General features: G+C 36.9%; 1 protein-coding gene across 2 annotated transcripts in view; it reads left to right on the top strand.

Moving 5' to 3' along the window:
- Window positions 1-13602, top strand: part of ITPK1 (inositol-tetrakisphosphate 1-kinase) — a 359936-nt gene that overhangs the window by 210510 nt on the left and 135824 nt on the right. For both annotated transcript variants that reach the window (XM_074235440.1, XM_074235439.1), the window contains one exon: window positions 13322-13447. Coding sequence is in view for 1 of the 2 variants with exons in the window: in XM_074235439.1 (XP_074091540.1) it covers window positions 13322-13447 (126 nt within the window). In the remaining variant the exon portion in view is untranslated. The remainder of the gene's footprint in view (window positions 1-13321; window positions 13448-13602) is intronic.

Below are 13602 nucleotides of genomic sequence, written 5' to 3'. Positions count from 1 at the left end.
ATGGATAAGTACCAATCCCTAACCATCTCTTAACTTTTGGGATCTATTCAGCCTGTTTTTAAAGTTGGGTCCTGCATTTTCTGAGCAGTAGAAGAGGAAACTTTTGTTTTTCGAGGAAGTACATATATAATTTCCTAATTTACAAGTTAATAAATAGTCATTAGGAGAGAGGGAGTAGAGTAGTGGGAAAGAGAATTATATACAGTCAGGAAATGTACAGTGTCAGGAAAATGACTGAATTATTTATTTCTCTCTGTTGCTCTGTTTCCTTATGTGTAAAATAAGTGAATTGAGTACATTAAGGGAACCTTAACAGTCCCTTCCAGTTTTAGAGAATTTTGATGCTTAGGACTGTCTTAGAATATAAGGCCGTCAGAAATTGTTGTCCTTTGTAATTGAAATGAAAGATGGCATGACTTGTACATTATGTTTATTATAGTGAAGGTACATTGTTCAAAGACTTGCTTTGTGCAAAGACTCCATGACCTATTAGGAAACAGCACTTCTGGTGATGGTCTGGATGCTGCAGGAGTCCTTGACTCCCTTCATTCTCAGCAAGAAACAATGGACTTCCAGCAAGGCTAAGTTGCGATTTCTGGTGACAACATGGTCTGTCCAAAGGTGTCTCACAATAATGTAATCATCAGCATAGCCTTTTCCTCTCAGCTTTGCAACCATACTCCCATAGAACCTAAAAACTTTGGTTTCCTAGAAGCTGCTGGGTGGGCCATAGAAATAATATTGGAGGGCATTCTTTATGACCAGAACTACAGCTTTCTTCAGGGTTTTCCAACCTTCCATTGCTGTTCTTGATGAATGGAAACATTCTTGGAAAATTCTTTCCTCTCTCTCCAAATATCCCCTGGCCATCCTTCTTCATCATGATCCCAGTTGAAGAAAGGGACTTAGAAGGATAGAAGCATAGAAAGGAAGGAAAGAAACAGTCATCTATTAAGCTTCTATTGTGCTTTTACAAATGCTGTCCCTGGAAAGTAGGTGCCTTTTAATCCCCCTTTTACCGCATCACCTTCCAAGTAAAGTGTACCAGATTCTTCCTGTTTCCAGGACCTGAGAACATGGATGATTGAATCCCAGCTTTTTATAGGTAGAAGGGGTAGTAAAGATTATCCATTCATTATCTGAGGATGAAAGAGATTATCCTTTTATTCAAGGGAGCAGTATTGCAATGCAGGTCTCAAGAGATCCTGCATTCTTTCCACATACACAGACTACCTTACCTTTAGTTTGTCCTAAGAGGAACAATTGGGAAATAGTTATAAATAAAAATATAGGAACTCTATGCTGTGATTTGGATTCCATTACCAAGTAGGCTTCCATTCTTTGCCCTTATCAAAATTAATTTTTCATTATATAGTTCTTGGGTTTATGCTTTATCCCCTCTATTAGCTTTCAAATTCTGTGAGGGCAAAGACAGTCTTCCAGTATCTAGAACAGTGCCATGCCTATATTAGCAACTGTTGAGAGTTTGCAGACAAATCTATTTCCATACTTGCCTCTGGAAAAGGACATCCTTGTTACTGACCTGGAGGCAGGATCCCTATTCTGCACACCCCCCCCGCCCCCTCCAATTTGGCTCCTGCCCTAGTGTATCCAGGCTTTGATAGGTTTGAACTTTGGCCATGCCTTGTCTCAATCCAGGTCTCCACATTTTCCAGAAATCTCCACACCATACCTACTCACCACTTTCTTTCTGTATTCCTCCACATAAAGCTCTTCTTTTTGTATTGATTTACCCTCATTAAATACAAACCCCTTTTGAGGTGAAGAGGTAAAGAATTGTATTCCTTGAATTTCTATGCCTAGTGCTTAGTACAGATTGAGTTATTAGTAAAATAAGTGATTAATGTTTGATAAATTTAGGAAAAACTGTCTCTGTTAATTGAAATGATTAAATTAAAGCTGTTACCTGAGTTTCTAATCAAAGTTGGTAGAGAAAATTTTCACACTGAGTTTCGTACCTAGTGAATTCAAAAGCTGGGGCCAAAAAAAAAAAGTTGCACAGTGAGTTTGGCTATAGATGGGACACTGGTCTGGGAGTCTGGAAGGTTTTGGTATAAAATTTGGTGGAGATATTGTTTATAATGTCTTGGTTTCCTCAGACCTATTCCATAGGATTTAATAGGTATGTTTTTCATATGATTTTTGATCTATGACTGGATGGGACTCTCTCATTTTACATATGATGAAACTGATTCACAGGGGGAAATTAAACTACTTTCTTGGGGTCTCACAGATGGCAAGTAACTAAGACAGTATTTGAACCAAGGGTTTCTAACCTCAAACTTTCTACCTTGTCATGGGGTCACCTAGAAGACTACTCTTGTTTAAAGAAAACACTGACACAGAAGTTAAGCTGAAGAAACTACATATCTATCTGCCTTTTGTGCCAATCTTGCTGCTGCTCTGGGCAAGAAGACCTCTGTACCTTTGGCTAAGAACTACCCTGAGAAAAGATATAGCTAGAAACATCAGAGACCTTATTCCTGAACCTTTCTCTTGAAAATTTCATTGGAGTGTGAATCCAATAGGTTTACTTTTAGTTATTTCTGCATAGATGACACTTGGTCTTTATTTTCAATATATAGAAACAACAACAACAACAACAACAATAACCAATGGTAATATAATAGTTAATATTTACCCTGCCCTTGAAGTTTTGTCAGGTACTTTTACATGTTAGTTCGTATGATCCTTCAAGGAACTTAGATGATTGGTGATATCCATATTTTATAGATGAGGAGATGAGACTGTGAGCTTAAGGGACTTACCCAGGGTCAGATAGCAAGTGTCTGAATTTGACTTCCAGGCCCAGCTCTTTCTATAACCCTTTAGCTGCCTGAAGAGGATCTTTGTATGAAGGAGTGTGTATCTGGTGTGGGAATAGTTACAGGAAATTGGTGGTGATGTTCTTTCCCCCCCTTTGCAAAATTCTGACAAGTTCTTCCAAGTTCAAAAAAAAGTCACATTACAAATAGAAAGAGGCATTGGGGCTCAGCTATTAGCATTTGTAAATACAGCTTTGTGTGGTCTTGAGCCTTATTCCACTTTACCTTTGTAGGCTTCAGTATATCCATTTGTAGAATGAGGGGTCAGAATAGACATCCAAGGGTCTTGGCAATTCTAAATCCATGAATCTCTGAAAACCCTGTAGAACAGGCCTATCACGGATTTCATGTCTCTTGTCCAAATACCCACCTAAGTTTGGAGAGCATCATTATCATGTTGACTGCAGTGTGAAGAGAGTTTGTTTTCTTAAAGGGTTGTAGTCTGTATCTCCATGATAAAGAAAGTCAAGATCCCTGAAGAGACAATCTAGACTCAATCAGCTTCATTAATATAAATAAATGCTGCTTGTCATATGGCAAAAAATAGTGTTTAATGCCTTCCAGATAGATGGCTTATGATCAGCTCCATCTCTACTACCCTCCCACAGTTTAGTGGAATTGTCATGTACATAAATGGGTTCTTACTGCCCTTGGTAACCTTGTTTCACTTACTAACTTGTCCACTTACCAGGCATTTACTATTTGCTAGGGTACTGTACCAAGTTACAGAGAAAGGCATTCATAGTTATTTAATCATTCTTTCAGAACTGCTGAATAACTCCCCTGTTTCACTTTAGCTTTTAGATCATTTATTTTTGACTTGTGGAGGGCAGCAAAGTGCCAGCTTGTAGGAAACCTCAAAAATGAAATTTTACCACAGCTACTGCCTGTACATTATTTAAAAAACAATCAAAACAAAAATCTTTGCAAAGGGTGAGTGAGTGTGTGTTGCCTGCATATGGGTGGGTCAATATACCCTTTACTTTTTTGTTATATATCTCTTAACTAGTTCTCAGATTCTCACATGCTTGGTGCCACAACCGTAATCAAACTCTTTCCAGCTTGATGGAATTGGCCATAACCAATTGTATTCCTCTGGTAACAAATCCTGTAGTCTCCATTTCATAGTTATTGCATTGAAGCAGGATTCTTGTGAAGACTGCCTGTGAAAACTTGGGAAAATATATTCCCGTTTTTGTAATGCAATGTGTATTTCTTTTCAGTATAATAACCCAAGTGACTAAAGTACAATATTGTTCAGCTTCAGTTTCTAGAGTTGGAAGTAGGTGAGACCCCTAAGTTCATTTCATCTCTTTGATTCTTTACCAGGCATTCCCTGGTGAATTGCTCTGATATTCCATTAAATCCAGTTCATAGAGGTTGTCTTTTATCTGTTAAGTCCCCTTTGACTTCAAAGACTCTCTCACCTGGTTCTGAACTCTTTCTCCCATAAATACTTGTCACATATCCTGTTGCTACTCAGTCATTGGTTGAATTTGGAGAGCTGAACGTATATTAACAAATCTGTTCTAGTTTTAAAAATTCATCCCTTTTGTCACCCTGGGCTAGTCACCCGATTTCTGGATCTTATTTCCTCCTCTGTATAATGAGAATCCACTCAAGCATCCTTTGATTCCTTAGTAAATAAAATAATAGAAGAGCAAAAGAATATGTTTGGGAGTTAGGGAGCTACAAAATGAGAACCACAGCTCTTTGCAAACCTTAAAGCTCCAAAGGAATGGAGCTTTTTCTCTGACATCTTTGGTGATGATGATAATAGCAATAGCATTTAGATAAGAATTAAAGTTTGCAAAGAGTTGTAAAGTTGTAAGTTATCTCATTTTGTCACTTTCTATCATCATCATCACCACTGTCACCAACAGCATCATTATTTTTAATATTATATGTTGAACAGAGAAAAGTGGTAATGTCTTGTTCGTAGCTCAGGTGAAGGAACAGTGTTAATGTTTCCATTATACTCATGTTTCAGTGAGCATTTAAACTGTGATGTTTATTCACTCATGGGCCCCCTCCCACTGTTTATCACCATGGAAGCTTCTACCTGCTCACAGGACTTTTCTGCTTCAGCCTATCCAGTACCAGGGAATGCAGTCATGCAACACCACCTGCCTGTCCTTGCAAATTTATTATTGTTTTTGAAAGTAGAAATTAATTTCAGAAATATTTCAGGCACTTTACTTCTTTCTTGAACAGCTAGTCTCAAGTGTGAATTGGATTTGTGGTCGGTCACCCAACCAACAGTAGTTTATTATTCTGCCTGCTCAGCAGAGCATCTTCAGCAAACCCACCCTGAAAATGTAGCTTTCTCTAATCCTTTCATTTGACACAGCAGCAACCTGTTCATTTGAGAGTCTAGATTGGTTCTCAGAAGTTGAAAATTAAGACCCCTGAAGTAGAAAAAGATAATTAGGAGGCAGTGGAAGTTCAGGGAAATCTCTGGAAATCCAGGGAGTTGGGGGGGGGGGAGTAGGGGAAGTTTATGTGAAAGGTGATTAGAAGAAAACTGACCCTTGCCAGATAAGAGGTTTGTTCTTGAAGATACTAAGTCTGTGAAATATTCTCAGGGTTTTCAAAATAGCTTCCTTTCATGAAGATGAATAAATTGCAGCGTTGAGCCCATGGTTAGTTGTCTCTTGCTCTGTTGATTAAACTCTGCATTTGTGTTCCTTAAAGCAATCCCTCTAGCAGCATTTAGTGTCTAAGCAAGGTACATAGAGCAAATTTTTCCGACATGACAAATATATGCATGGTTTTGATTTGATCCTTTTTTCACAATATGATTAATATGGATCTATGTTTAGCATGATTATACTTATATGGCCTATATTAGATTGCTTTCTATGGGGAAGGAGGAGGGAAAGAGAATGGAAGAGTGGGACAAAAAATGTAAAACTCAGACTTGCAAAAATTGATTGTTGAAAACTATTGTTGCATGCAGCTAGAAAAATAATTAATTTATTTCCTGCAAAAAAAAATAGTGTTAGTAAAATGAGATTTGTCTTACTGGTATCACTGAGGGCTGTGGATGCTCTCATCGATAATCGACTTAGCAGTCAAGAGCTTGGAAAAATATTTGCAGATGGTTTATTTAATATATAACATATGTATAACATATACATATGTGTATACACACACATATCTGTGCAGTGAAAAAATATACTGTATTTCCCCATGTAAAAGACACTCCCATATAGAAGATGCACCTTAATTTTGGGGCCTGAAATTTGAAAAAAATGCATTACATAAAGTTATTGAACTCAAGTTTTATTCATCATGAAATTCAAGGATCTTTTGCTCATGGCTTTCAGGCATATTTTGGACAAGTCTGGTGTGTGGACACAGGCTTAGTCTATTGCATCATGAACCTGAAGCACCACTTGTATCCTCCTTTGAAATCAATCACTTCTTTTTCATCAGTAATTCTTCTTGCCTCTTGCTGAACCATCTTTTTAGATATGGGAATTCCAATGGCCCTTTGTTCTTCAATCCTTATCTTCTCTCTACATCAGGTGGCTTTGCTGACTTACCTCTCATGACCTTCTTCTGCCAGTGTGTTTTCAGTAGTTTCTTTTTCTTGTGACCAGTCTTGGATTGTTTTCTCAAATGGAAGAGGATCAAACTGAGGTTTAGCAGCGTGATTTCCATTCACTTTTGCAAACTGGATTACCTTTAACTTGAATTCAGCACTGTATGAAAATCTTTTCTGAGTCATTTCTGGGCAGAATATGGCAAAAAATAACCTAATATATCAGTAACAAAGGTGAAACAATGAACACAAAGACTACAAGCTTGAAAAAGTGGGAAATGCAAGTAAAAAAAAATCTACAACCATTGTATTAGACACTCCCAGTTTTTAGACCCCAAATTTTTCAGAAAAGGATGTGTCTTATACATGGGGAAATATGGTATGCTAAAATATATTTTAAAACTTGGCCTGTGATTTAAGTAATAACAGAGATTATACTTGGGTTCTAGCTACAGCCACGCCAGTACCTTGATGTGTGAGAGGATATGTCTAGGCTTGGAAAAGGATACATGAGCTCAATTCCTAACTTTTGTCACTGATGAGCTGTGTGACCTTGAATAAGTCATTTTCCTTATATGGGTCTGAATTTTATCATTTGTAATCAGAAAGGTTTGGTTTTTTTGTAATGAAACTATAAATCCCTTTCATTATCTAAATCTCAATTTTTTTTTTCTGGAAGCTTGAATTCAATGCAGATTTTAAAATATCTTACTATCTGAAGTCCTATGCCTATGGCATACAAAGGGGGGATACAAAGAAGTTTAAAGGAATTTACACTTGAACATGAAGGGCTTGGGTAAAAGGAAGCACAAAAGGATTTTTTATAGTTGACATTTTTATGGTGCCAACTAAGTTCCAGGTACTTTCATCTTACTTGATCCTCACCACAATCTTTTCAGGTGGATGTAGTGGAGGGAATGTTCTCTGCATAGAGTTAAATAATTCTGGGCCTCAGTTTGTAAAATGTAAAGGTATGAGAAAACCTGAGTAATTGATGCCAGTGGATCAAATGTAATGTCTGTAAAGGGATTTGAAAATCTTGAAACCTCTCTAAATTTTATTTCAAAAGGAGGTCACAAGATGATTTTTCAAGGCCCCATTATGGCCCTAGTTCTACTAAGTGTTTTCTATAAGGAGATTATTTTACCTTGAAGGTGGGAAAGATACTGACTTTGGCCTTTCATGATTCCTTGTGTGGTGCCAGTTTTTTCTCCTATAAAATGAAGGGTTTGGATTGTGTGCTCTTTGGGGTTCTTTCCAGATCTCAATCCTCTGATCTTGACTTCAGAATAGGTAGAAGTACAAACTGAAAGAAACCTTTTTGGAACACTATGAGAAAAAAATGGATAGGTCTTGGTAAGAGACTTAGTTTAGACATATCCTCTCACACACCAAGATACTGGCATAATCTCTGTTATTACTTAAATCACAGGTCAAATTAAAAAAAAATAGGGGTAGCTAGGTGGCGCAGTGAATAAAGCACCAGCCCTGGAGTCAGGAGTACCTGGGTTCAAATCTGGTCCCAAACACTTAATAATTACCTAGCTGTATGGCCTTGGGCAAGCCACTTGAACCCCATTTGCCTTGCAAAAAACCTAAAAAAAATTTTTTTAAATATATTTTAGCATACCATATATTTCCCCATGTATAAGGAGGAGAAATTCTGACTTTTCAACATAGATAAATCCACTGGTGTCCCAAGTTTCTTTTCTTATGAAAGAGTTTTATTGGCATTGAAAATGCTTGGAAAATACACAAAGGGAGGTGGACAGCTTCCAAATCTAAAATGTTTACCTTTCAAGAATCATACTGGAACACGAAGAGCCTATTTTCTAAACAGCCCTTGGTTGTCAGGTCTACACTGTGCTAGGCAAATTCCAAGGGAGCACAAATCCAAATGGTTGAAGCTGCCTGTTTCCCCTCATCCTTAGCCTGCATCTGGAAAGCGAAGAGATAAGTTCTGAGAGATGAATACACCCAATTCTTCTAAGTTTGTCAAAAGAACACTATAAAGTTTAATTTTGGAAATGTCCAAAATAAGAGGGAAGTATTGAAATGGGTCCCCTAGGGGCGGCTAGGTGGCACAGTTGACAGAGCACTGCCCCTGGAGTCAGGAGTACCTGAGTTCAAATGTGGCCTCAGACACTTAATAATTACCTAGCTGTGTGGCCTTGGGCAAGCTACTTCAATACCATTTGCATTGCAAAAAAAAAGAAAAAAGAAATGGGCCCCTAGAAAAACATTTCTCTATGCTGTCCTGGTGATTCAGTTCTCATTTGTAGCCTGGCCTACCTCATTTGAGTATGCTATCCTAGACTTCTAAGACACCTATCAGAGCCTATGCAGGAAGCATTCTTGTCCAGAGCATACATTCTTCCTTTAGCGGCCTTATATCCCTTGTCCATGTTGCTTTACTTTTCTTCTCTAGTTTTGGGAATTTGTAGAGTTGGAGTAAGGTAGATTGAGAAAGAGCCAGTCCTAAAACAGAATGACCGCCCCTAGCAGCTTGCTCTTACCCATCCATTCACAGGAAAAGGAATCACAGATGTGGCCCTTAATAAGTTGCTCATTGATGTATATCAGTCTTGATTTTCTTATCTGTGAAATGACAGTAATAATACTGTGGTACACCACCTTTTTCACAGGGTTATTGTAAAGATCAAGTAAATCTTAAATGACATCTGGCACAGTTCATTTATTTGACAGAGGAGGAATCTGAGGCTGTGGAATGATTTATGATATCCTTAAGATTACTTCAGAGAAAAATTTTCCACTCAATATGAACCATCCCTACATAGTTTATTATAAAGTATTAAATTTGGACCTAGACTGGAATCCTAGTTTTACAAATTACTCCTGTGTTACCTCAGTTTCTTTAGTTTTAAAAACAAGATTAGATGGTGAAATAAAAGAAACTTTCATAAATGGGAGCCAGTATAATATAGTTTACATTTCCTTATGTTGATACAGTGAGTCGATTTTCCTTAGTGGATCTAGAGCTAGATTGGAATCAAGAATGATCCATCTCAACAAACCTTTATTAAGGGCTTGAGAAACCATTTATATCAGATTCAATTTAATAGGGATTTATTGGGCACTTATATTAAATGTTGATTCAAAATTTATACTTTTCAGAAGTCCTTTGCTCCCTCTCAGCCTTGGTTTCCTTCTCTGTAAAATGGGGATTATAAGGTATGTCTATACCTTACAGGATCACTATGAGAATCTTATAAGATTGTGTGTATTTTTACTTTGCAAGCCTTCAAGAGCTCTATAATAGATAATTATACGATATTATATATATAATAAAATAATAAGATATAATATCACAGTACTAGCTTTTATTTGTCCACAATAAAATAGAAGGCAGGATCTCTTCAAGATGTTTTTTTGTTGAATTAAGGTGTATTTAGGAGCAGCTAGGTGGTGCAGTAGATAGAGCACTGTCCCTGGAGTTAGGAGGAACAGAGTTCAGATCAGTCTCAGACACTTAATAATTGCTTAGCTGTGTGACCTTGGGCAAGTCATTTAACTCCATTGTCTTATTTAAATAAAAGATGTTTTTAGAGGACAATGAGTAGCCATTGACTCTATAGATAGTTTAATAAAATTTTTATCATGCTAGATCTAGAAGATGCTGACTTGTATTAGGAGAACTTTGTTCATTTGTCAGTTTCCCATCAACAGTGAAATTGAAGATCCAGTTTCTGTATTTCTGTTTGTCCTGTCTGCCCATCTTTTCATTTGTCTCTCTCTGTCTTTGTCCCCGTCTAAAATTCTGCCCCTTCTCTATTCTTTTACAGCTACAAGATTAATTCAGGCCCTCTTTACCTATTACTTAGATTAATTCAGTGGCTTCCTATTAATCTGTCTGACTCCAGATTTCCTCTCCATTCTATTCTTTTTTTTTAAATTTATTTTTATTAAAGATATTATTTGAGTTTTACATTTTTCCCCCAATCTTGCTTCCCTCCCCCCTCCCCCCCACAGAAAGCACTCTGTCAGTCTTTACTTTGTTTCCATGTTGTACCTTGTTCCAAATTGGGTGTGATGAGAGAGAAATCATATCCTTGAAGAGAAGTCTAAGAGGTAACAAGATCAGACAATAAGCTATCTGTTTTTTTTTTCTAAATTAAAGGGAATAGTCCTTGCACTTTGTTCAAACTCCACAGCTCCTTATCTGGATACAGATGGTACTCTCCTTTGCAGACAGCCCAAAATTGTTCCCGATTGTTGCATTGATGGAATGAGCAAGTCCTTCAAGGTTGAACATCACCCCCATGTTGCTGTTAGGGTGTACAGTGTTTTTCTGGTTCTGCTCATCTCACTCAGCATCAGTTCATGTAAATCCCTCCAGGTTTTCCTGAAATGCCGTCCCTCCTGGTTTTTAATAGAACAATAGTGTTCCATGACATACATATACCACAGTTTGCTAAGCCATTCCCCAATTGAAGGACATTTACTGGATTTCCAATTCTTTGCCACCACAAACAGGGCTGCTATAAATATTTTTGTACAAGTAATGTTTTTACCCTTTTTTCCTCATCTCTTCAGGGTATAGACCCAGTAGTGGTATTGCTGGGTCAAAGGGTATGCACATTTTTGTTGCCCTTTGGGCATAGTTCCAAATAGCTCTCCAGAAGGGTTGGATGAGTTCACAGCTCCACCAACAGTGTAATAATGTCCCAGATTTCCCACATCCCTTCCAACAATGATCATTATCCTTCCTGGTCATACTGGCCAATCTGAGAGGTGTGAGGTGGTACCTCAGAGAAGCTTTAATTTGCATTTCCCTAATAATTAATGATTTAGAGCATTTTTTCATATGACTATGGATCATTTTGATCTCCTCATCTCTAAATTGCCTTTGCATATCCTTTGAACATTTGTCAATTGGGGAATGGCTTTTTGTTTTAAAAATATGACTCAGTTCTCTGTATATTTTAGAAATGAGTCCTTTGTCAGAATCATTAGTTGTAAAGATTGTTTCCCAATTTACTACATTTCTTTTGATCTTGGTTACATTGGTTTTATCTGTGCAAAAGCTTTTTAATTTAATATAATCGAAATCATCTAATTGGTTTTTAGTGATATTCTCCAACTCTTCCTTAGTCATAAACTGTTGCCCTTTCCATAGATCTGACAGGTAGACTAGTCCTTGATCTTCTAATTTGCTTATAGTATTGTTTTTTTATGTCTATGTCCTGTAACCATTTGGATCTTATCTTGGTAAAGGGTGTGAGGTGTTGGTCTAATCTAAATTAATTCCATACTAACTTCCAATTTTCCCAGCAATTTTTATCAAAGAGGGAGTTTTTATCCCAATGGCCAGACTCTTTGGGTTTTTCAAACAACAGATTACTATAATCATCTCCTGCTTTTACACCTAGTCTATTCCACTGGTCCACCACTCTATTTCTTAGCCAATATCAAACAGTTTTTATGACTGATGCTTTATAATATAATTTTAGATCGGGTAGGGCTAAGCCACCTTATTTTGCACTTTTTTTCATTAAGCTCCTGGCAATTCTTGACTTTTTATTTCTCCATATGAATTTACTTACAATTTTTTTCTAACTCGTTAAAGTAATTTTTTGGAATTTTGATTGGTAGGGCACTAAACAGGTAGTTTAGTTTTGGTAGAATTGTCATTTTTATTATATTAGCTCTACCTGTCCATGAGCAGTTGATATTTGCCCAGTTATTTAAATCTAATTTAATTTGTGTGAGAAGTGTTTTATAATTGTTTTCAAAAAGATTCTGAGTCTGTCTTGGCAAATAGACTCCCAAATATTTTATATTGTATGAGGTTACTTTGAATGGGATTTCTCTTTCTAGCTCTTCCTGCTGTTTCTTGCTAGACATATATAGAAAAGTTGAGGATTTATGAGGGTTTATTTTTTAACCTGCAACTTTGCTAAAATTGCTAATTGTTTCCAGTAGTTTTTTAGATGATTTCTTGGGATTCTCTAGGTAGATCATCATGTCATCTGCAAAGAGTGAGAGTTTTGTCTCTTCCTTCCCAATTCTAATTCCTTTTTCTTCTCTAATTGCTGATGCTAACATTTCTAATACAATATTGAATAGTAGTTGTGATAATGGGCACCCTTGTTTCACCCCTGATTTTATTGGGAATGCCTCTAGCCTCTCCCCATTGAGTATAATGCTTGTTGATGGTTTCAGATAGATACTGCTAATTATTTTAAGGAACAGTCCATTTATTCCTACACTCTCTAGTGTTTTTAATAGGAATGGATGCTCTCCATTCTATTCTGATAGTGATTTTCCTCATGTGTACCTCTGACCATGTTTGGTCTCCTCAGTAAACTCCAGCGACTAACTTATTGTTTGTTTTTGTTTTTGTCTTTCTTATTTGCAAGACATTAGGGTAAATGATTTGCCCAAGATTACACAGCTACTAAATTTCAAGTGTCTACTGTGCACCTAGCTGTCCTTCCTACTGCTTCTAAAGAAAACATGTAAATTCCTTTGTTTAGCTTTTCAAGACTTACACGACCTGGTTCCAACATATCTTTCCAGTGTGATCCAATCAGTTTGACCTTTCTGTTCTTTCATTTGACGTGGTACCATCTCCCTTTTCTGTGCTTTTATATTAGCTATTCCTTATGTCTGGAATACCCACTGTGACCTCTCATACTGCAGCTTTCATCCCTTCAAGATGCAGTTTAAGCATCACTTTATGCATGAAATCTTTTTGGTCTCTTCAACATCATGTATATAAGTATACATACTTGTCTCCATTAGTATTCAAAACTTTTTGTATATAGAAATGTTTCATTCATTGTATTTGCTTTCTCAATGATTAACATAGGATTTAGTGTATAGTAGATACTCAATAAGTGCTTTTCAATGGTCTGACTGCTTTAGAGACTGAAATAATTTTCCTTTCTCTCTTTAATTTCTTTAGTTGAACCTTAGCAGACCAATTGAGGAACAGGGTCCACTGGATGTGATCATACACAAACTGACTGATGTCATCCTGGAAGCTGATCAAAATGATAGCCAATCCTTGGAGTTGGTTCACAGATTCCAGGTGAGTAGTGTTCATTGCTTAGAGAAACCACTGTTTGTCTCTCTTTATCTATCTGTTTATATATTCATTTATTTATCCTTCTCCTCCTCATTTCTACTTCATTGATCTCTACTAAGTACCAGAGGTGATATAAAATTTCAATAGACCATGATCTC

This window comes from Macrotis lagotis, chromosome 4 (assembly GCF_037893015.1).
Source record: "Macrotis lagotis isolate mMagLag1 chromosome 4, bilby.v1.9.chrom.fasta, whole genome shotgun sequence".
Classification (NCBI taxonomy): Eukaryota; Metazoa; Chordata; class Mammalia; order Peramelemorphia; family Peramelidae; genus Macrotis; species Macrotis lagotis.
The sequence above is the reverse complement of the archived record's forward strand: the minus strand, read 5'-3'. Positions and strand labels throughout refer to the sequence as shown.